At 38.0% G+C, this 25,653-nt stretch overlaps 1 protein-coding gene across 8 annotated transcripts in view; it reads right to left on the bottom strand.

The window, feature by feature from the left end:
• TPD52L1 (TPD52 like 1) overlaps positions 1–25,653 on the bottom strand; it is an 88,479-nt gene that overhangs the window by 11,640 nt on the left and 51,186 nt on the right. For 7 of the 8 annotated variants that reach the window (XM_081296094.1, XM_081296097.1, XM_081296093.1 and 4 more), the window contains exons 3-4: positions 17,392–17,540; positions 3,369–3,470 (exon numbers count right to left, since the gene is read on the bottom strand). In XM_081296094.1, the coding sequence (XP_081152220.1) occupies positions 3,369–3,470; positions 17,392–17,540 (251 nt within the window). Of the gene's footprint in view, positions 1–1,861; positions 1,896–3,368; positions 3,471–17,391; positions 17,541–25,653 lie in introns of those variants that run through there. The other variant, XM_081296099.1, reaches the window with a different exon arrangement.

Below are 25,653 nucleotides of genomic sequence, written 5' to 3'. Positions count from 1 at the left end.
TGCAGGGAATTATCTTCATTAATACACAAATGTTACACATTATAACTTGAGAGAAATAAAAATACATAGCTCTAAATTTTTCCAACTTCTCAAAATATTTCAGGACTGTATTTGAGTCTCTAAAAACATAGGCATCATTTTGTAGTATTTTTAGCCAATTTATAATGACAATGTTGTATCTTCTTTTCTTGGTATAAGGGATTAAACCCTATGGTGTTTAACCACTGAGTCACATCCTCAGCCCTTTTTATTATTTGAGACAGGGTCTTGCTAAGTTGCTAGGGCGTCACTCAGTTGCTGAGGCTGGTTTTGAACTTGTAATCCTCCTTTCTCAGCCTCCCAAGCTGCTGGGATTACAAGTCATGTGCCATCTTTCCTGGTTCAGTGTTGCATTTTCTCTATGAAACAATAATTAATGAAAAGTGTGGAACTCCTAGAAAATAGGTTATGCACTGTGTTAAAACAAAGCCATATTAAAACAGGAGTCACCACAATCTGGATATGATATTGAATTAGTGTATGAACATGATTATATCAACATACAGCATATGTGCAACACAGTCTTCATTCCTCATATGTGCAAAAACAGTGAGGAGCTTCACAAAACACAGTGTAGACTCCTGTTAATGGATGCTTCCTAATTTCCATCATGTGGGATAACCCTGAAACTAAGCTTGTCACTTAATAAAGATTAAAACTAGTACTCATTGAGCGTAAAATATATGCCAAACTCTCTTCTGCATCTTTTATAACTAAATGTTGTTGCTACCTTGTGTATGTGTGTGTGCGCGTGTAAGTGTGTGTATGTATGTGTGTGTGTGAGTGTGTGTGATGATGGGGATCAAACCCATAGCCTCCTGTATATGCAGAACATGCTCTAGCACTGAGCTATACCCAACATTGTTACTCTTATCCCCATTTTGTAAATAAATACACTTGAGTACAGGAAGCTAAGTTATATTGGTCCTCTTCTTTATTTGATCACCTGAAGCCAAACCACCTGAGAGCTTGTTACAAAGGCAGATTCCTAGATTCCACCAATACCACTCAGGCACAATCTTGGAAAGGTGAGACACTCATTTTAAACAAGCTCTGGGGGTGTCTGCAAGATCCCCTAAAAATGGAGAAAAACTATTCTAGTTGGCACTATTATGCAGAGATCCAAGCATTCAAGTGAAAGATTTCAACTGTGTATCTAGAAAATAAATTTTATAAATATGGAAAAATGTATTTTCTCTGGTATAACAAGTATTAGGGTCTTTCCTGTTCTAAAGAATTATGAATTCTTTAGAAAAATGTTTCAATGCCATTAAAATGACTGCAAATCTTATTTGTTAAACTCTGGCAGTCACTAAAAATTCAGAAAGTTGACCTGTTCAATGCATGTTGCCTCTGAAGAATTAGAATTGCTCTTGATAGTGCAGTTTAGTAAAAATGAAGATTAAAAACAATATACTCAGATTCACACATATGTCCTTACTTAACTCTATCCTCATGAATGCTTAGTTGTTAAGGTGGTTCATGAATATTGGCATAATCCACCAAGATATAAATATTTGCCTCCAGGTATCAAAGCTGCAGAGAAATAAGTAAAATAAGAATTGATGGCCAGGCACGGTGGTGCATGCTTGTAATCCCAGTGGCTCGGGAGGCTGAGGCAGGAGGAGCACAAGTTCAAAACCGGCCTCAGCAACTTAAATCCTAAGCAACTTAGCAAGACCTCGTCTCTAAATAAAATATAAAAAGGGCTGGGGATATTGCTCAGTGGTTAAGTATCAAAAAAACAAAAAGGAATCATGCTGGGTATAATGGCACACACCTGTAATCCCAGCAGCTCAGGAGGCAAGGCAGGAAGATCTCAAGTTCATGGCCAGCTTCAGCAATTTAGTGAGGCTCTAAGCAATTTAACAAAACCTTGTCTCAAAATCAAAAATTTTAAAAAAGGGCTGGAGATATTGCTTAGTGGTTAGGCACACTTGGGTTCAATCTCTGATACCAAAAACAACAACAAAAAGAGTTTATTAACCCAATAAAATAAATACACAATTTCTTAAAAGAAGAAATTAGAAACTTCCTTGAAAAAGTTTTAACAATAAAATCTTGATTTCTAAAGAGAAAAATGAAATTGATTTCTAAAGAATGAACTCCTAAGGTATATTAGCCAAATTAAAAATAAACTGAAACTGTTTTAACTAAGCAAAAATATGAGAGTAATAACTCTAGATAAGTAACTTCCTTGACTGTAATATTAAACAGAAAAATGGCCAATACTACATTTTTTTTCTTCTGATACCTACAGTGAGGATATTTTGTTCTCAGTTTAAACTACCTTCCTATACATCCTAGTTTTATTTAACAGTAATTCTAAAAATGACTACAATATAGAAGGTACTTCCTTAAAAGTTTTGTTACTGTTATGCACTGGATGATAATATCTATTAAAAATGAAATTCAAAAGTATTAACATTCATAATTTACTGCTAAAAGGAAGAAAAAATTATTAGAAGTATAAATCAAAAGAATAAATATGAATGTATATATTTAGCACAGAAAAATAGCACATAGTTGTATGCACAAATAGTTTATTAGAGTGTATTCCAATGAGCACATACACTGTTTAAGACTTGTAATATTCAGTGTGTGCTGCATTTTTATGAAATCCCTCCTCATGACCCCCTATTTTCTACTTTTACTAATGGAAAAATATCTTTGGGACCAGGCCCCCTAGGCTGACCTTCAAGCAAAAATCATCCCAATAAAAAAATTATCTTAATCATAAACATCACTTTTATGCATTAAAAGAAAGTTAAGACCAGCCAACAGACAATGTTCCTTTAGCAGGGTTCCCATCTGTTATGATTTAGATCTAGAATGTCTCCCCACTTCTCAAGTGTTAAAGACTTAGTCTCCATTGCAGCAATGTTCACAGGTGGGGCTTTTAGGAAATGATTGGATCATGAGGATTTAACCTCATCAGTGGATTAATCCATTTGATGGATTAATTGATTTGAATGAACTAACTGGGAGGAGGTGAAAACTACAGGTTGATGGGGCATGCCTGGAGGAAGTGTGTTACTGGGGTGTGCCCTTGGGAGACTATATCTTGTCCCTGGTCCCTTTCCCTCTATTTCTCTTTCTGCTTCCTGGTGGCCATGCACTGAGCAGCCTTCCTTTGCCATACATACCCTTGTTCCTTGATTTTTTGTACCTCCCCTCAGGCCCAAACCAATAGAACTGGCCAACCATGGACTGAAACCTCTGAAATTGTGAGTCAAAATAAATCTTTCCTCCTGTAAGTTCTTCTTGTCAGATATTTTGGTTACAGCAATGAAAAGCTGACTAATACATCATGGTTCTTAGCCACATACCTCATGTCACCAAACTTCTTGCTGATGGCTGTTCCCACATTGCTGAAAGCTGCCGTCGCCTTCTGCCCTGCATGGCTCAGGGTTTCATGTGTTTTCTTGTAACTAGAACCAAAAGGGAACCAGGGTAAGCAATACAGTTTTCCTACCATTATCTTCCCTAGATGTTCACCTTTCTTCTCTCTTCTTACTTTGAAAATTCCCTTTCTTAAAGAGACTTAGGAAGAAGATGATCCACACATGTCATCATTTCTTAGTTGGGGATGATGGGCTGACTGCTGTTCATCAGTAGGAAAGTCAAGAAGAACATGCATATAGAAATACAGGGAGGGGTGTTGCAGATTTTTCATTGTAAATGCTGGATCTACTCAGAGAGCAGAGAGTTATTTCTAAAGAAATAGATTGCTGCTATTAAGGAACTTGTCAATGACAGTGCTAGCCACCAAAGGTAACATAGAAATTAGAAAGTATAGGTTTTCATGAGGAATCTAGCATATATTGTTAGTTTGGGTAAAAGTAACCAGAAAAAGGTAAAATACTACTATTTATTATCTTATTTTTCTAATATTTTAAGTTAGGAATAATAAGGGCACATAATCTGATGATAAAATGGTAATTTTTATCAAAATAGATCTAGGGAGACAGGAAGTACTGCAATTACTTGTTTCTAAGTCTGTTTTCCCCATGAGACTGTGACCACATGAGAGCAAGGAAGTCATTCATCTTTGTGTCCTCAATATCTGGCAGAGTTTACAGGAGAAACTCAATTAATACTACATGAATTAATGGATGACATAAAAAACGGACACTCCTCTGTGGCTCCAAATAAAGAATAATAATGGCAATAGGAACAGGGAGAGGTATGTCAGATAAAAGAAATAGAACAGACAGACTTGACAGGAGACCATAAGTGAGAAATATGAACCAGACAAAAGCACTGTCCCGAGGTCCCCAGCATGAATGACAGGAAGGACAGTGGAGCTATCTGAAGGGCTGAGAAATTTCTAAGAGTTCATTAATAAAGTGGGAAATAAAAGATACATAACTTGAGGAATATAGAGAAATCAGTAAAATTTCTGGATAGATTTTTTTAAAAAATCATTCGTAGAGTGTATTTGCCATATTCTTCCAATTTATATTGCTTCGGGGCAAGTTCCTCCAAAGCCACCTAAAGTGTATACATGGCACAATTGAGAAAACTGCATCAGATGAAATCAGCTGTGAGGAACTTGCCTTTCCCTCCACTCCTTCCATCCCCTTTAAGTTATTCAGTCCCAAATATAAGACATGACTCCAGAAAATGCATTAAAACATGCCCCTTGGTCTTCCTTAGGACTGAAGTCTCTATGGTATTCTATTATTTTCTTTTTGTTATCAAGACATACATCATTTATTACACAATGCCTGCTTTTCAGGGTGTTTAAAAACTATGTTATCTAGATCATGAAACCAAATAATTTACTGAACTGACATTTCCTACCGAACATGGGAAGATCAAGGGAACAAGGGACAAAGAAGAATCTACTGAGTAGGAGGTAATTTGTGAGTCTGGAGAGGGCTGTGCTTGTGAGTGGAACAGGGAAGATGGACCCCAGATGGCACTGTGTGGGTCACACAGCAAATGAGAAGGGAGGAGATGAAAGTAATGAAAAGCTTTGAGGAGGTCTGCCCCTGAAAAGGTCCAAAAATATCATCTTACTCAAATTATAATTCTATTTTTACATTTTACTGCATGATTTTAGGTTTTAATTATGGGAAAAGAAATTTTGACCATGTTAAACTATGGAATTTCAGGCACTTTCCAAATAAAATATTAAAATAAAACTTGTTATTAAAGATAAGATAATTGGCATAACATTAACTGCTAAAGATCAGAAATAAAAACATCAATCATTATTATAAGATTTTAGGTACAATCTTGAAATGGAATGTACAGAAAATTCTTCAGAAGAATCATGCTACTAAATAGGTCCCTACAGTCCTAAACACTTGGATTAATCAGGCTCAGAAACAGCCTTTAAAAAAAGCAAGATTTAAATGCAGTGGATTTAGACTTATTTACAAATGAAAAAAAAAATCTGGAATTCCTACACATTACATTTTTACAATGTTGACAGAGTTTTCGCAAAGTAGTAATAGGGCTATGAAACCGAATCTATCACAGTGTATTAAAAATGAAATCGATACATTTTGGAATTAAGGAAAACACAGTATGAGATATAAATGAAGCACTTTATTTCACTGTGGACTACGATTCAGAATTAGGCCCAATTCAGGACTCTTTTTACTGATAGCCTAATTCTGAAAAATATTAAGGAATATTTTTTCCTAAGCAATTGTTTCTCATGTATATTGGTGAAGAAATAGAATAGCCCTTTAGATGCACACATAGGAGATCAGCATCATTTTAAAACTTCTGTTTCATTCATCCTCTCTATCTAATCCATCAGGAAACCCTGTTGGTGCATTTCAACTTTCAAAGGAAATCCAGAATCTGTTTCCTCATCACCTCTAAGGCCCTCTACCTTAGTTCAGACTATCACCATCCTTTTCATCTGAGCTCCTGTAACAGCCTCCCAAATTGGCTCCCTTCTTCTACTTCATCTCTCTGTAGTCCCTCTCAGCATAGCCACCAGAGAGCTCCATTAAAACATTAGTCAGAGCACATGGCTTGCCTGCACTGGGGCCGGGCACAGTGGCATATGCTTATAATCCTTGCAACTCAGGAGGCTGAGGCAGGAGGATGGCAAGTTCAAGGTCAGCCTCAGCAAATTAGGGAGGCCCTAAGTAACTTAGATATGTTTCAAAATGAAAAAGGTTAGGGATATAGCTCAGTGGTAAAGTATCCCTGGGTTCAATTCCCAGTATCAAAGAAAGAGAAAGAAACCCCTGCACTGGCTCCACATCTCACTGAGTAAAAAGTCATCAAAGTTCACATATGCAGGCCTTTGGTGGCCTTACACAGCCAGGTCCCTTAGCTCAGTTCTCCCTCTTGCTCTTACGTCCTCACCCCACTTCCCGCCACCCTGACCTCTTTGCCATTCCTGGAACATGCCAGGCCCTGCCCTATTTTCTTAGGACTTCTGCTCCAGCTGTTCTGCTTTGTGATGCCATCAAACTTGGCAAGAAAAAGGTTCTGTTTTATTGTAAATGCCCCCCTTTGAAGAATCAAAAGACCTGCCACCTTTCTGTGTCCAATCAGGTCCACAGGGCCTGGGGACCTTAGTCAAGTGAGTGACAATGAGATGAAACTGAGCTCTAGTGGTAAGGAGGAGACGGGGAGACAGGGGTTAAAAAGGGGATTAGGGAAGGGTGAGGGAGAAAGTCTATTGGGCAGCCACCCCACATTGATTTTGGCCTGAAAAGGTGACTCAAGGAAAAAGTGAAGAAACAGTCTGCAGTAACCATGGCCTTCCCATTGTGCAGGAACTGGCTACTAGTCAGAGAATTCCTTCTCATGCTGGTCTTACATTGCTTTAGAATCTCTTGCAGTTGGACCCTGTAAACTGTTCTACATAAGTTAATATTATGTGTTTGATGTGGCTTTGAATTTTGAGATAACAAGTGTCTTTTGAACACTTGTGCATGTATGTGTCATTCTGAATTTGATGGCTTCATTAAAAATAGCTAGAAAGAAGTTCATATTGTAAGCAATAAGTGTTAGCAACATTGTGTTCTAAACACATTTCTACAGCAAAATGGAAGGTGGGTAAACATATAAAGATTGGACTACTTTTGTGTGGTATGAGTGACATTTATGTCCCACAATGAAAAATTAATCTGTTTCTACATGAAATTTTAATGTTGCAATAGAGTCTTTAATACTTAAGTGGTTCTAAAGAAATTATTTTAGGACTCCTTATTTCTGAGAATTATTTAATGCCAAATCTGAAGGGTACGAGAGATCTTTTTCAGATTATAGATGATGAAGACAAGGCAGAGAAGAGGGCCAGGACTCCTTGGTGACAGGATAGGGCTGGGCCCAGTCCCAATCACCCACCTTTCTCCAGAATGTCTTATTGCCTTGGAGGCAAATGACATTTGAAGGTGAGTCAGGTCAGCTCTCAGGAACTCTAGTGTCCATGGGGAGAATACTGTATTTTAAGAATTCTAAAATGCACTTTTTTTCACATTTTTCCTCTTATTCCCTAGGCTAACCATCATAATTCTTGTAAATAGTTTTTAGCCATTTTTCATGCATGCTTAGAGATCAACAATGGAGAGACAGAGAGTTCAAGGAGATAAGCAATGAGAGAGAGTTTTAGGTGGGGAAGTGATTACCAATGATAAAGTAACCAGGGACCCATGAGAATAGGCCATTGAACTCAGTATACTGAAAGGGTCCAAGAGCACCACTCACATCAATGTCTAAGTGAAAACAATCTCAGAGGTAGTAAATTATATCCCGGAATCTTATGTGGAGTTTTGATTGAACTTGATCTTAAAATCGAATAAGTTGGACTGAGGTTGTAGCTCAGCGATAGAGAAACACTGGGTTCAATCCTCAGCACCACATAAAAAATAAATAAATAAAAGAAAGATATTGTGTTCATTTACAATTAAAAATATTTCTAAAAAATTGAATACATCATTTTGATTGGGCAAAGGGGAGAGAGGGAATTGGAGGGGGTATAGGACAGGAAAGATGGTGGAATGAGATGGACATCATTATCCTAGGTACATGTATGACTGCTCATATGGTACGATTCTGTATCGTGTACAACCAGAGAAATGAAAAGTTGTGCTCTATTTGTGTACAATGAATCAAAATAAATTATGCTTTCATGTATAATTAATAGAACAATTTTTTAAAAATTTTAAAATAAATAAAAGCTGCTAACTGAAACAAACAAACAAACAATGAGATATGGATAGTGGAAGGTGACAGTCATCTCACCCCAATTAAAAAGGGTATTATAGGAAAGATAAAAAATAGCAAATTCTGGAGAGGATGTAGGGAAAAGGGAATTCTTATACATTGTTGGGAAAATGAGTTAGCAGAGTTACTATGAAGAACCATGCAGAGGTTGCTCAAAAAACTAGAAATAAATCTGTCATATGATTCATCTATCTCTCTTCTAGGATATATCTAAAGGAAATGATATCAGCTATCAAAGAAATACCTCAATGCCCTTGCTGCACTATTCACAGTAGCTAAGACACAGAATGAACCTAGATGTACATCAACAGATGAACTGATACAGAAAATGTAGTCTGCATCCCTAATGAAATGTGATTCAGCTATAAGAAGAAATATCCAAACATTTGTAGCAAATTTATGCTTAGTAAAATAAGTCAGACATCAGAAGATGAATATTGCATATTCTCTTTCACATGTGGATGCTTAAAAAAGGCAATCTGAACATAGATCAGTAATTATTAGAGGCTGGGAAGGGAGAAGTAGAAGGAGAATAGAAAGAGGCTGAATAAGGAGTATCAAAACACACTTAGACAGAAGCAATAAGTTCTAGGGTTCCATAGCACAGTAGGTGACCATAATTCACAAGAACCTGTTACATATTTTATGAAGAACTAGAAGAGAGGAGCTTGAAGACACCAAATACAAGTAATGACAAGAAGATAGAAATATTAAGTACCTTGATTTGATCAGTATCCATTATCTACAGATATTGAAATATCATTTTGTACCTCATAATATGTACGATTATTATGTTATTCAAAAATTTTGTTAACATCTTTAAATGGAAATGCTAACTACTCTGATTCTATCATTACACATTTTATACATGTATCAAATTATTGTCTTGTACCCCATAATTAATACAATTAAGATGAAATTTATCAAATTAAAACAAAATAAATAGTCATTGGATATTCAATAAATTACTCATGGAAACACACAAATAAAAAAATCTAATAAGTAGCATATTATCACCATCCAGAAGAAAGGAGTCTAAATCTTGAGTAAAGACCTGTCAGGTCACTCCTCAAAGAAGTTGGCATATTTGCATTTTACTTTCTTTATTAGGCCACAGAATCTGGCACAAAGTTTGTACAGCTGACACTGAAAATTGTATTTTTCAGCCCTAACATAAAGAACTGTGTTTAACAATAATCAAATAATGGATACTAACCTTCTGTTTGACTCAACAGCCTTGTGTTTTAAATGGAAATAATGCTTGACATCCTAGATTACTGGCGTCTCTTACTTTAAATGCACATTACACCATTTATGACTTACATAATAAGTAAAATGGAGAATCAGAACATGTTTTCCTTAAGCAAAAGTAAAAAAGGTTGGGATATCCTCAGGTTGAGGTCAATGTGTGTTAGGTGGCAGAAAGCTTGGGAGTCTGTGCTTCACAAAGTCTGTTCTATGCCTCTCCTCTGTGTCGGCACAGTCCTCTTTCAAAACCCTTCATTGTGTTGCAGTCGTGATTTTCCAGTCTCTCTCCATGACCTGCCTGAACTTTCTGGGGGTTCATCTTGTTCATCCTCACTGTATCTCTAGTGCCTGAATTAACCACAGCAAGACTAACACAAACGCCAAAAGAGGGAGACAAGAGTCCAGTTCAATTCATTTCAATTCATTGCCTTCTCTTCAGTTACAGAGCCAGGAAGATTTGGTGTGAGGTTCCTAACTCTGGAGAACAATGGAGACCTTAGGTGCTCTAACGCCTACAGGCCTACAGCAGAGAAGGGTTCTGTGCGTCCCAAGAAGGCTTGAATCTGGCCTAGAAAAGAACCATTCTTTGGCAAAGGTTTAGTATGTGGCAATAGTGCCTACCACTTATTGGGTATTTCATGTGCACTAATTCATTCACCTAAGAATATTTATTGGCAGATTTCTTATTTGTTTGTTTTAAGTACAAGTAAGCTTCCTGGTTTTCTAAGAAACTCAATAGGAATGTAGCCTTTACTTTTCAAACATTCAGTTTGGCTGGAAAGGATAGAATTTAACAAAGACAGGTTAGTCATTTGGCCGGCACACAGGGATCTGTACTAGATTCTTTCAGAGGATCTTTCTCTGCAAACGAAATTAATAAAAGTCAAATAAAAATCTGTAATAGATTACAGAGGTACTTTGCATTAGGCAGAGGGGAGTGAAGGGAGGGGAGTGGGTTTAGGAGTAGTAATGATAGTAGAATGAATCAGACATTATCACCCTGTGTGCATATATTGTTTATTACATGGCCAGTGTGATTCTACATTATGTACAACCAGAAGAATGAGAAGTTATAATCCATTTATGTATGATGAGTCAAAATTCATTTACTGTCATGTACAAACTAAGTAGAACACATACAAAACAACCATTCTATTGACTTTTAATGTAGATTCAGCTTGTCATGACTTACTAATTTGAAAGTCAGTGTTAATAATCAAAAAGAGAGAGCATGTAGTAATCTAAATGGTTTTGACTTTAAGGCATTTTTCTACATGCAACTAGGAGAAAGAATTAAAAATTAAACAGTCTTTTTACATGAAGATATTTCATAGCATGAATATATTTCCTATTATGAGATTTAAAAGACCACTTTCCTTGAATACAAAATATTTCACCAAAATATTGTACAAAAATATTTAGGATTGTTTCCTTCTGAAGGTTTCCTAAACATGTTATCAAACATAAAGTTACAACTTGTATCTATGGAAAAAAAATCTGCTTCCTGCCTTGTACAATACCATGATGACCTGAAGGTAGGAGGAATGAACAACTAACTGTGTAGAGACTGGGTATGCACATCCTTTTAAATTAAGTCTTTAATCTTTACTGTACTTTCAAACTCAACAGTGTTGCAGTGGGCTCTTCATAAAAGGAGATAATAATCATTTCTGACCATAATGGCCTGGATGTCTTAGAAGCCCAACATCAAAAAATAAATAAGTCATAAACTAAACTCCAGTTTCTGTGCACCAAGCACCTCTTAAATGCTGCACCTTCGGCTTTTACTTCTCTTTATAAAGGATGAAGCTATTAAGCTTTTCAAAAAGGTAGAATAGTTTAAATTCTGTTCTAAAACCTCCTGCCCTCTACAGACCTACCATGTGGTCTGCAGTACAACTCACAGCGGCTTATTAGTGGGAGAATTTCATGGGTTCACAAAGCAGAACACTGAATAAATAAATGAAGCATCTGGGTTTGCAGGGCCCACCACGAGGCTGTATTTCCTGATTCCAACTTCTTTTATCTACTAAAGGGATTCAGTCTCTCCCCTTGCTTCACTCTAAAGCCACTTACTCTCTCATGCCCCTGTGAAGCCTAAAAACAACATAAAAAGGAAGGAGAAAACAGAGTGAGGGCGTTTTGGTATATTCTTAGATTCACACAAATCAAGGTACATTAGAAACTGACAAGAACAACACCAAACCCCACACATAGATGAGCCCTTGACCTGCTCCTGTGTCCCTGGAATCTTTCTACAAAGGGGATAATTTGAGTCGGCTGTGTAATCATCCCTACTCATCGGGTCCTATTGCAATTTGAATCCTACTGCAGAGTAAAATATGCCAGGATCTTTCATTAACATACCATAGATTTTCTTTTCATTATAAATCAAACTAAATAGGTCATGATTGCTTAATCAGTATGCAAAGTATTGCCTTTGGGAATCACACACATCCTCTGACAGCTGAAATTCTTTTTAGTGCTATGAAATCTAATTCTACCCAATCTGACCCAACCACAGCTCCTCACTCCCTCATGTCCATTTTTCATCAGATGAGTTGAAGATCTTTCCTGGAACGGGTATCATGAACACTATCAGAGCCAGAATTTAATTAATTCTGGGGAAATAGATTTTATTTTCCTTCCTCCCAACCTAGGATTAAGACCTGTGGGAGACCAACCTTACACATGACTGAGTCACACTCCCTAACTGGATGCTGAGACGCTCAGTCACAGAAATGTGGCAGAGCTTTCCCCACCCTTCTTGGGTCTGAGGGTCAGTGTCTCGTGCATGGGTGTGTCTGCCTACAGCCCCATGGGTGAAGCTACTCTCACCTGTTCCTTTGTAATATAACCCCTTACCCTGTTTAGGATAGAATCTTCCATGGAAGTGCCTTGTGTGTGTCCCCTTCTCTTACTGTGTCCTTGGGTGCGGCCTACCCAGGTGTCAGTCAACCTGCTGATAGTGGACATCATGAAGATGGACTCAGCCGCCTGAAACCGATCCCTTGCCTCATTTGAATAGTTTATCCTCAATAAAAAGGGTCAGCATGTGCTCTCTCTCACTCTATTCTTGTGGACCCTTAAGGTCAGAGGAGCATCACAGCGGTTATTTTGTGCAGCCCAGTCAGCCCAGTTTACCTGAAGTGACCCCCTGAGCCTTTTAGTCACGAGAACAGAAACCCAGCAAAGACCCTCTTCCTTCTTTCAGCAGAAAAAAAGGTTGGAGACAGACCTTCCCTTGAAATTATCTGGTTGACATATTTCCACCTCCTTCTTAAGAAAGGGATCAATTCTTCCTACAAAGGAAAGTTTGCTTCACTCTTAAAGGCTAAGGAGCTCAAGATCTTCTGGATCTGTTAGGTTACCTCTGCAAGGGCTGGGAGTGTTGCTCTGTGGTAAAACACTTGCCTCCCATGTGCAAAGCTCCAGATTATCCCCAAGCACCACAAAAATTAATTAATTAATCATCTGTGAGGAAATCTTATGAAACCCAATAGCTGTCAAGGACACCTGCGGATATCCCCCTCAGTGGCCACATCTGTCTGCCTCTGCCTCTGCCTATTTCTGAGTCATCCTCTCAGTATACAACTTGCCTGTCTGTTGGGTAGTGCAGACTCCACACAGCTATGACAGGATTTCCCCTCCAGACCTGCTTCCCAATCTTTCTCACAACAGCAGACAATCACTCCATGCCTGGAAAATTCCAGATGCTATTCTTCATGCTTTACAAACATGAACTCATTGAGTTCTCACTGCCTATTGGGTGAGTACTGGCATGGTCTCCTTTCCCAGATGCAGTGAGATGTAGGTGTCAACCCAAGCAATCGAGTCTGTCACCCATGAGCTTAACCACAATGCTGTGCTTCCAGGGTGGTAAACATACTATGCTCACCTCACAGTCGCATTTGGTCTCTGCGTTTCTTTCACTGTCCACCTCCAAAAACACTGGGAAGTCCTGTCACACTGACCTCCAAATCCTATCTCCTCTCTGTGACTCTCTCTTATATTGTCACCCACCTGAGCTACTACAGTGACCTCATAAATGATTTTCAAGTTTCCACAATCTACATTACACAAAGTAACTAGAGTAATCTTTTTAAGAGGGGAACTTGAACTGGTCACTCCTGCCTCCAACCATTCAGTAGCTCCCGAAGTCCTCAGAACAAAATCCCCACTTCTTTTCATGGTCTGGAAGGCCCCAAGTCTGTGGCCTCACTTCCTCTCACTACATTATAAATACAAGAAATTTCTTTTGGCTCCTCAAACCATCAAAGCTAGTTTTCACCTCTGGGTCTTTGCAACAACTTTTCCTCAGCCTGAAAACTCACCCCTCCATCATTACAAGAATGCATTTTTCTTGTTACTCAAGTCTCAGCTTGAAGTAAACTCCCAGGACATCCCCTTCCTGGGCCTCCAGCACAGCAGCTCCCACCCATTCCTCCAAGTTTCCTTCTAGCATGTCATCCTGTGTGGTTTCACTCCAGCATTTCCCAGTATTTCCTCATTTTTGTTAATTTAAGTACTTGCTTCTTGCTCCTTTCCCTTTCAGCATTCAATGAGAGTAGGAATCTTGTCCATTTTTATTGAATTCTATCTTGTGGGTCTAGACTAGACCCCAATAATACCATGATAATAGATACTATTAACACTTGTTGGATAAAGGAACGATTAGGAAAACCCCTTCAGTGATTTTCTATTGCCTGTAGGCAAAGAAGAATTAGCTCTATCAACAGGTGCCACAAGGCCCAGTATACAGCAAGCCCTGATCCTCCTCTCAATCTCAATAGCACAAATTAACTGGATGTTCCTTAGGATGGGGAGCCTTCTCTCCTGCCTGAGTCTTTACCAGGCTGTACCACCTGCAGGAAACTCCTTCTGTACCTATTGGCCTGACTACATCCTGACTCTTCCTTCAGAGCTCTGCTTAAACATCACCTACCTATGAAAACCTTTTATGAGATGCAGGCCAGGCTCAATCTCCTTACAATCCCTCAATATCCTATATTCCTTCACCTCACTTTTCACACTTACCATTTGACGTGTAAAAACAAAACTCTGTCTTTATGATTATATGGTAAATTCTATAATCTCAGGGAATAAATATGCTCTCTCCATCCTACGAAAAGCTTTACACTAAGTAGGTGGCCTGGCTACATCACCCATTTATTTGTCATACAATGGAAAACACAAATCACATATTCTTCGCTGTGAGAGTAGGCCAGAAGACTTCCTTGAATTTACCTATTCTAATTATTCGTCCCAGGACTCATAGGCATCTCTCCCCTCCCTGTCCATATCAGATGCAGGGTAAATTTAACACACTTGATGCTCAGATACTCCTGGCTCCCTGCAGCAAGAGAACTGCCCTGTCCTCCATTAGGATATCTTATTCTTGCAGTGATTAGGAAAGCCAAGGGGAAAGATCCTACTTCTTATATCCCAAAGGCAAGTTCATATTGGTATGATATAATATAAACTGAAATAAATGGGAAGGCAGCCAGACCCAGGAAATTGGAGGTGGTTCTGCCTCACACTGTCAGAGCCATTAATTGGTATTAACCTCCAAAGTACAAAGATGGAGGTCCAAACTACTGACAGATAAGTTTTTTTTTAATTTGGTGCCTAATATTTAACTGTACTTTTTTTGGAGACTATTCATCTGGTATTGTGATCCAGTGCTTTAAGCTGGTGCACATAAATGTGTGGTTTCTCATCTCCTTCTGTAATTGTCAACAACAGGTTGGGGAAGGTTGGTTAGCCTCTGAAATGAACTTATGTGCTCCAAGGTTCCATCCTGTCCTACTCTAAGATGTGCCATCATTCATCTGGATGAATCCTTGGGCACACAAGCACAAAATCCTACAGGACTGTTAGGTCATGTTATAAGGGCAGAAGAATATTCTCCTTTCATATAGAAACCAAGGGCACAACACCAAGGAGACCTCACACTCCTTTCAGATGCAACTTCTCATGTGAGTACCAAAAAGTCTTAGACCTTAGTGCTTAAGAACCAGAAAGCAAAATTAGCCCCTAGCAAAATTGAAATAATTGCTATAATGGTACCTTTTCCTACACCACGGTCTCTCTAGGCCCAGGAGAAAAGTTCTGCAAAGAGAAAAAATTGATTCCCACATAGGTATTAGGAGTGCATGATCTTTACCTTCTAATGAGTGATAATAGGGAAGAACATGAATAACTCAAAAGCAAAGATCTCTTAATGGTGGAACTTGAGGCTAAAGCTAAAGCCAGGGATAGGAAGTTTCTTAGATTTCCCCATCAGTCCCTTGTCTCAAAACACAAAAAGAAGAAAAAAATCACTTCATATATGTGAAAACATTCTTCCCATTTGGTACAAGACACCTGACAAAGCAAAATATTTTAAATCATTAGAAAACTATCACCAAAATATTTTACATAATTTATAAAGTAAGTCAATGAAAGCATGATTGCAGAATAACCAAGATTACTGGTACTTTGCCTAATACAAGGCAAGACCACAGCAAACCCAAGAATATTCCTTTGATCTAAATCCATATTTAAATATTCCTTAGAGGATTAATGAAAAGTACATCCTAAAAGATGAGAGGCCAAAGGTTTTCTTTTCTTTCTTTCTTCCCTCCTTTTTTTCATGTGTGCCTATGTGTGTTACTGGGGATTGAACATAGGGGTGCTCTACCACTAAACTACATCCTTTTAATTTTTTTTAATTTTGAGACAGGATCTCACTAAGTTGCCAAGGATGGCTGCAAGCTTGTGGTTCTCCTGTCCAACTTCACAAAGTTTGTGGGATTACTGGCATGTGTTATAACACCTATGATAAGGTTTTCTTTCAAAATTAATTTCCAAAAAGTCTGAACAAAAACCGCAACCATATTTGATAGCAAATGAAAATATATAGTGAGGAAGGAGGACAGAAGAAATAAGGATAGGTAGAGAGAAGACCAACAGGGAAGGAAAAAGAAATTGTTAATAAATCTAAGAAGCTCCGTGGACACCCTCACCTTCCTTCTAAAGCCTGTTTTCCTCCAGGCCTAAAGTCTTAAAATGCCCTTGAATCTTAGAGTCCTGAGAGTCTAGATGATTAATGCCTACACACCTTGCTAGGCTATACAATGTATTTTCTTTAGAGTGAATAAAGCAAAGGAAAAGAAATATTGCCAGAGACTTATGATATGCGTATCTGCCCAACATTATTAACTACATGACCTCAACCTTGCAATCCTGAAAGAACTAGACCATTGTGACCTGCCCTGTGCTCCATGATTAAGAGAATTAAGCTCACCAGTCTTATGTCACCCCCGTGGGTTCTTATGTTTACTATTTTAAAGGTTTCTTCTAAACAGAAGAGCTCAAGACCCCAAAGTGCACCTTGCTCTGGAGTGCATGTATCCTGCTCTATCACTTGCTTTCCTAAATAAATCTGTTGGTGCCTCTTTTGATGTGTCCTGAAATCCTTTTTCAGCCTAAGTCAATAATCTGCAGGTCTGAGCTGAGATTCTCTTCTCCCTCCTTGGGGACTTCTTTGGTTGCCTATCCAATGACAAGTGTCAAGTATTCTGAGAAAAAGAAAAATACCTGCCCACTTATAATTTTCATAAGAAACACCTCCAATGTTTAAAAACATATAGTAAAAACATTTAAACTATAAAATTCTGTAAAAGTAGTCTAAAAGGAATGAATTTTAGTCAAAGTTTTTGTTCCTCTAAGCTCTTTATAGTTTCTTTCACATGCAACATATTTAGTGATTTTTATATCTCTTTATTTTGCTATAAGCACCAAATCAGCCTCACAGGATGAACAGAATGAGCCTTGTAGGATAAACGAAAACCCTGGAAGATTGTGAGATAGTGGCTCTCTACATATTTAAATCAACACTGTAGAAGTGATACTCACGCAGTAGTGGTCTGCATGTCATGCCAGCTTTTGCTGAAGTTCTGCTTTAATTCATTCATCAGGTTCATGCCGAGTTTTTGTTTGATCTCAACCAGATGCCTTTCTTTCGCTGACAAAACTTGTCGTAATGTTGTAATTTCGTCTTCTAGCTACAGGTAGGAGGAAAAATGATAGAGCAAAACATCAAACAGATGAAAGGTACATTTCCAAAGGCTACAATGCTCCAGAGCAGCCTCTAGAGCCTAATGAACTGTCTCATGCTGGGCTGTCCCAAACACATGCTATAGATGGGAGAGTCTCACAGCACAAACTACAAAGAGAAAATTTTAGTTGTAAAGACTATAAAAGTAATGAATATTCCATGTAACAAAATTCAGATCTCACAGCCAAATACAAACACGAAAATAAATCACCTGTAACCTAGTAGGAAATAGCCGATTGTGGTTTGCTTCTTTCCTTCCATTCTCCCTTCCTTCCTTAACAATGAGGTTGGGATTGAACCCAGGTCTTTGCACATGCTAAACACTGACTCGACCACTGAGCTACACTACATCCTCAACGTATTTTTTTTTTTTGGTTTCTAATTTAATTCCCATTGGAACAGTGTTAGGAGGTGAGACCACTATTAATACCATCACACAGGAGTGGGTTAGTTATCTTGGGAGTGGGATCCTGAAAAAAGGATATTATAGTTTAGATATGAGGTGTCCCCCCAAAACTCATGTATGAGATGATACAAAAAAGTTTAGAAGTGAAACAACTGGGTGTTGAGAACCTTAACCTAATCAATGCATTAATCCATTTGAATTGATTAACTGGGTGGTAACTGCAGGCAGGTAGGGGGCAGCTGAAGAAGGTGGGTTGTTGAGGGTGTGCCTTTGGAGTTTATAGTTTTTTACTGGTGGGTGAGAGTTCTCCCTGCTTCCTGGTGGTCATGTCCTGAACTGCTTTCCTCCTCCACACTCTTCTGCCATAATGTTTTGCTCACTGCAGGCTCATGGCAATGGAACTGGCCATCTATGGACCAAAACCTCTGAAACCATGAGCACCAAATAAACTTTCCCTCCTCTAAAATTGTTCTTGTCAGGTCTTTTGGTCACAGCAATGAAAAAGCTGACTAAGACAAAGGATAAATACCGATGCTATCCTCTATCTTGTGCACCCCCATTTGGCCTTTTCCCATGTTATGACCCAGCATGAAGGCCCTCACCATATGCCAGCACCATGCTCTTGAACTTCCTGGCCTCCAGAACTGGGAGCCAAGTCAACTTCTATTGCATACAGTTTACACAGCCTGTGGTATTCTGTTATAATAGTAGAAGTAAGACTGAGACTAATCTTCCTAATGTTTTTCTAAAGTTGTACATGGATATAATTTTTTAACAAAAATTGATTTTGCACTACATACTTTATTTTATAAAACAAATTCCAGTGTTGCTAATCAGTATTGCTTACTTTTTGTCAACTTCATGTAGCTGCATTGGTGCAGGTATGGACATGGCAGACACCATGGTTCTACCAAACTACTGCCTTAAGGATAGGAGGATGCATATACTGGTGTGATTTGTGTTACTTTTTCAAAGTGGTAAACATATCAATCATCATCTCATTGTTCTTTGTAATTCTTCTCTCACTCTTCTTTCCCCTCCTAGACTTTCCCTATACACATCAGTCAACCATTGACCTTCTTTCCTCCATTAGAGTTTGGTTTGCATTTTGTAGAATTTCATATAAATTTAGTCATACACTATATACTCTTCGTATTGCTTTGTTCACTTGGCATACTTATTTAAGATTTAGCCATGTTGCTGCATTATTATTCATGTTTTTCCCTCTTCATTAAAAAATAGTATTCCACAAGCAATAATAAATGTTGGACCATCTGTTGGGAGGGGGGAGGTCCATTCATACATTGCTGGTGGCACTGCAAATTGGTGCAACCACTCTGGAAAGGAGTATGGAAATTCCTTAGAAAACCTGGAATGTAACCACAATTTAACCCAGCTATCCCACTCCTTGGTCTTTACCCAAAGGACTTGAAATCAGCATACTATAGTGACACAGGCACATGAATGTTTATAGCAGCTCAATTCACAATAGCTAAACTGTGATATATATACACAATGGAATATTACTCAGCACATGGATGGAGTTGGAGAATATCATGCTAAGCAAAGTAAACCAATCCCCAAAATCCAAAGGCCAAATGTTCTCTCTCTGATAAGTGGATGCTGTCCATAATGGGGGTTGGGGGCACGGGAAGAATGGAGGAATCTTGACTGGGAAAAGGGGAAGGAAGGGAGGAAGGGGGCATAAAGGTAGGAAAGATGGTGGAATGAGATGGACATCATTACCCTAGGTACATGTATGAAGGCACATATGGTGTAACTGTACATCATGTACAACCAGAGAAATGAAAGGTTGTGCTCCATTTTTATACAATGAATCAAAATGCATTATGCTCTTATATATACCTAATTAGAACAAATAAATAAAAACTAATAAAGAAAAAAAGAAAAAAGAAAAGTAGTATTCCACTGAATGCATAAATGACAGTTGTTTCTTCACTTGTTGAAGTATATTTGCATTTGGCTAATACAAATAAAGCTGCTAAGAACATTCATGCACTGGGGCTCTGTATGAACATATTTTTTCTTCCTCCATGCTGCAGGAAAGCACATTTCTTCAACATTACAACATTGCTCTTGCAATTGTAATTTCTAACAAAGGAGCTGTGCAAAATACCCAGATTAGAGAGTGTTGTTGTATCCTATAAAAATAAATTTGAACCTCCACAAGGTCTGATTTTAATTAGTTGTCATACTTAAATTGTCTGCACTATACATATAGATGTGTTATATGTATTACCCTAGTAATTGTGATTAAATTTATATTTTTGCTTTCTAAAAAGTAGAAATATTTGTGGATTTTCTTTGTCAAGCCAGGAAAGAATCATTAAGATTCCTTAGCTTCCCACATGTGTGAGGTTAATAAAAATCTGCCAATTTTCTAGATTTCTCATTTAAAAATTAAAAGGGAGGAAGAGTTGTGTCTCAGGTATGTTCAAAATGTCACTCTACTTTTGAGCATGAACTACATAACTAATCCATTATACATCTTGCAAATGTGTTCTCTAGGGATGGGGATGTGTTCAGTGGTCAAGTGCCCCTGAGTTCAATACCTCATTACACCTGGACCCCAAGAAAGTACTTTAAAGGATGACGGTGGTGAATTTAATTCCCTCATTTGACAAGGAGACTTTCTAGAACTAGTTCTATTATTGCGTCTCACCTTCAGTTCAAAGAGGAGTCAACCAGAGAGCATTGTTAGAATGCAGAATCCAAGCTATGTGCCCATTTTTTTAATGTCCTGAGATTCAACAAGTATCCCCAGATACTCTGATGCAGATGGTGTGGAAAATCCTCACATCAAATTTGGAACAAAATGGAAAAAGGTAAATTACATTAATTGATTAAAATATTTACTATATTCTTTCCATTTAGTTTAAAAATAATTATTTCTTCATTAGAAATTTATAGCCTGTTTCTTTGGTTTCTTGATTCTCTAGAAGAGCTACTTGTAGGATAAATACTTATGATCAAAATTATATATCTAAACTTGATTATTTAAATATGAATTGCAGGGCAGGGGTTGTGGCTCAGGGGTAGAGTACCTGCCTAGCACGTGCAAGGTGCTGGGTTTGATCTTCAGCACCACATAAAAATACATAAATAAATAAAATAAAGGTATGGTGTGCAACTACAACTAAAAAATAAGTATTAAAAAATATGAATTGCAGCAAAATAACAAGTGTTGATACAGATGTGGAAGAACTGGAACCTCTAAATGTTGCTGGTAAGAATGTGAAATAATTCAGCCACCATGGATTACAGTACAGTGATCCACAGTTTCTCAAAAAGTTAAGTACAGAATTACCATTTTACCCAGAAGTTCTACTCTTCACTATATACCCCAAGAAACTGAGAACAGTTACTCAAACAAGTACCTGTATACCCATGTTCACAGCACAACACTAATCACAATAGCCAAGAGGTGGAAACAGTCCATAAATATATAAACAGTAGTTTGTTACAATACTATTTATTCAACCTTCAAAAAGAAATGAAGTATTGATGCATGCTCCAACATGGATGAATTTGAAAAACCTTAGGCTACAAGTGTCCATCAAAAATGAAAGGATAAAGAAAATGTGGTATATATACACAATGGAGTTTTATTCAGCCATAAAAAATGAAATTATGTCATTTGCAGGAAAACTTATGCAACTTGAGACCATATGTTAAGCAAAATAAGCAAACTCAGAAAGTCAAGGGTCTTATGTTTTCTCCCATATATGGAAGCTAGAGATAAAAAAGAAAAGAAAGGTGTTGGGGAAGAGGACGTGGGGGGGGGTGCGGTGATTACATGAAAAGCAAAGGAAAATCAGTAGAATAGAAGGAAGGGACCAGTGGGTGGAAGAGGAGAAAGGAGAGGGGAAGTATTGGGGAGGGATATTGGCCAAATTATACAGTGTTCATGTGCAAATACACAACAATAAATCCCACCATTATGTACAACTATAGCGTAGCAATTAAAAAAAATTAGGCTTCCTGAAAGAAGCCAGACACAAACATCATATATTGTATTATTCCATTTATTTGAAATATTCAGGTACGTTAAATCCCTGTATAGATTCAAATTAGGTAAGCCCCTGGGTCTCTATATAGAGTGCAAGTGGAACATTGCCAGAGGCTAAGGAGGTGGGAATGGGAAGCAACAGCCAAATGTACATAGTTCCTTCTCAAGGTGACAAAAATGTTTTGGAATCACATTGAGGTAGTTGATGATAGTACATTGTGAATACACAAAATGCCACTGGATTGTTCATTTAAAAATGGTTTATCTTATGTTCTGTAAACTTGACAAAAATGTGAATTAACTAATCCAAATTAGCTAATAAATTAATTTCAATCTGAAATTTATGTTAAGATTAAAAATTTATTTTTCTATTTTACCAGCAATCAATGAAATGTATAACTAAAACTCAGGAGTAAAACTTCCATCAGTATGAATCACCAGTGTACTGTTTAGGAGTGATATCATTTGGTGGCTTTTACATACTTTTTCAAGACCTGCCTCTTCAGGCTCTTCCTGGTTTGAGGAGAAAGTACCAGAAAAGCAAAATGAAAATGCACATACTATCTGGGCAGGGCATAACAATAAGGCCTATTGACCATAAACACATGTGAGCTGCTCACTAGCCCAATCCAAAAAGAGGGGAGATTTTGGGGAAAGAACACAGAGAGAAAGGCCCAAGGCTCAACGCTCTTCTTTAAGAGCCTAAGAGATAGTAGCTGAGGGCAATGTGCATTCTTGGGGACATATGTACCAAATGAAGAAGGAAGAGTCAAGACAGAGTTGGAGGAAGCACAAAAATAGGCTTTGCCTACTCGCTAATACCATTTGGTGTATTTCCAACTCCTATTAATATGTATTTTTTCTTGAGTCATTTTATCTAGGAGCCATTGGCAGTATTTGACTATTATATAACCACAAAATGGGCAGTACTAATGCCTATACTTCATCCTTTCCAAAAATCAAGACACATTATCTATAATTCCAATGCCAGGCACAGAATGCATCTTAGTGAAATTAAAGTGGAAGTGAGATGACAGTAACAGAATAATTCATCAAGTTTATTTTAAGAGAGAGAGAGAAATTAAAATGTTTCAAAACCTCAAAACCAGCTGGTAACAAGACAACAAATATCAGAAACAAAATAGTACTTCTTGGTACATTGATAAAGTTTGTAAAAAATGCCTATTCTACTTTGAGCATGTACAAACATAAATATTCTCATAAGCTGCACAATAATTTCAATTAACTCTATTAACTGGACTCCTTCTATGCACAAACCATCACACCAGATCAGAGATGATGTTGGCTTCACATTCAGAGGGCTTTCAAGAACACACATACAGCATGACCACAACAATAAATTAAAGATCAAATTCTATTAAAAGAAATTTCTTTAAAAATATTTATTTCAAAAAGATGAATTCATCCAAGGTGAAGCCTTTTTGACATGACTGGCTTATGTCATTTCTTCCACCAAAAGAAGTCTTCCTGTTGCCAGCACTTGATAAATACACAAAATGCTGGTTGTGCGAGCAACCATGGGTTGTGAGAAAGTAGAAGTCTAAGGGCATCCTCCTGGAGGATCCACAACAAAGCAGGGGAATAAGGCTGGGGGAAGTGAGATGAAAGGCTGGAGGAGGAGGGATCCACCCCAGCAGGAAGGCAACAGGAGGACATGTGGGAATGAGGAAGAAGAGTGAATTAAAGTACAGACTGCAAACCTGGCACATCAGAGACCTGCTTTTGGCAAAGCAGTAAAAAGTGGGAAGTGTATGTATACACAGAGGCCTTGCTCTGGATCATAGCCACCTCTGCATGCCTGGGTCAAAGGCAGTTATCCAATAAGCTGGCCTCTGGGGAATCTTGGCACTCAGGTGTCTAACAGGCTAGTAAGATCTCTCCTTGGACAGAGAGTACCGTTCCTTTTGACCAAGGGACCTGGAAGAATGTCTGTGAAGAGTTGAGACCAGGGAGCAGAGTTGTTTCCAAGATGTCTTAATTATTCTTAAGGCTGGTGGTGAGACTCCTGAGATAGATCTCTGGGTGACCTTGTTATAATGAAACCAGAGCACTGAGGTAAAATCTGAATGCATCTGTGATGTGAAAGGACCAGATCTGCTCTGTGTGTGCATGTATATGTTTGTGCTCATGGATGCATGTGCACATGTACTTGTAAACGATGAGAGCAGATTTAGGAAAAGAATAAGCATAAAGCAGAGGTGCTTTGAGGTGAAGGGAGAAGAAATGGAAATGCAAAGAAAAATCACAAGGATACCTTGCTTTGTTTTTCACTGGGGCCCAGAGTCGAGCCTAAGTCACTATGATGTTACCTTTGGCAACATGCAGTACTTCATCTGAAGAAGGCAGAAATAAGACAAGAAGCTCTTGCACTGAAGGCTAATGCATTATAGAGGGTGAAAGCATGAATCCCCATAACTTGAACACAGTATCAGAGAGTCTGGTGTTATCTTCAGAAGTCAGGCTCCAAACATCTTAGAAATGAAATTTGCTGGAAGCTCATTACAGTGGCCAAATGAGACAGGTATTTATAAAAACACTACTAGTTTTTTGGTATTCTGAGACATCCATTGAAAACCAGTGCTTATTGGGCTGGGATTGTGGCTCAGCGCTTGTCTAGCTCATGTGAGGCACTAGGTTCAATCCTTAGCACCACATAAAAAATAAATAAATAAAATAAAGGTATTGTGTCCATCTACAACTAAAAATATATATTAAAAACAACCAAACCAGTATTTACTCTTTCCTGATCACAGAATAAATGCTCATTGTCGAACATTTAGAAAATATAGAATGCAAAAAAAAAAAAAACATAGATTCATACATGTACCTGTGTACATGTCAGTCTTTGCAGAACCCAGAAGAAATCAAGGCATTTTATGGCAGCTCGTCTGTAACAGAGGATGTGCTTGTACATAGATCACAAAGCTCTCAGAAGAAGAAGTTGTTTTAGCTTAGAGTTAGTTAGCTTACACCAGTCTGCAAGAAAAAACTTCTGGGCAATGCTGTTGATATGAACAGGTCATGAACCAGAATTTGGGGCCATAAGAAAATGTGGGGCGAGCCTGTTACCCATTAAGGCCAACTTTGGTCTGTGTACTCTGGTCTGTGTGGCCAGTTGGTGGCCACAGACAGAACCAGCTAAAGACCCAAGCTGTTTCATTTGAGGCACTGTGTTACTGAAATAATTTCTCCTTGTACCAGAGGAACAAGCTGCTCTTTAGATTTTAAAATAATATTACTTTAAAGTCAGGGACAGAAAGAAAAATGCCACATGATATCACTAATTTGTGGAATCAAAAAAAGCTGATCTCATGGACGCAGGAGATCAGTGATTACTGGAAACTGGAAGGGTAGGCAGAAGGGAAAATGGATTAGTCAACATGTATAAAATTACTGAGAAGAAATAGTTGTGGTATCCTATTTCACAGTAAGATGATGATAGTTAACAATATTATACTATATATTTCAAAATAAGCTTCCAGAAGAGAAGATTTGGGGTGTGTTCTTAACACAAAGCAAGGATAAATGTTTGGGGCAATGGAAATGCTAATGACCCTGATGTGATCACCACACACTATATATCTATATGGATACATGACGCTG

This window comes from Spermophilus citellus, assembly GCF_964194105.1.
Source record: "Spermophilus citellus genome assembly, chromosome: 5".
Classification (NCBI taxonomy): domain Eukaryota; kingdom Metazoa; phylum Chordata; class Mammalia; order Rodentia; family Sciuridae; genus Spermophilus; species Spermophilus citellus.
The sequence above is the reverse complement of the archived record's forward strand: the minus strand, read 5'-3'. Positions and strand labels throughout refer to the sequence as shown.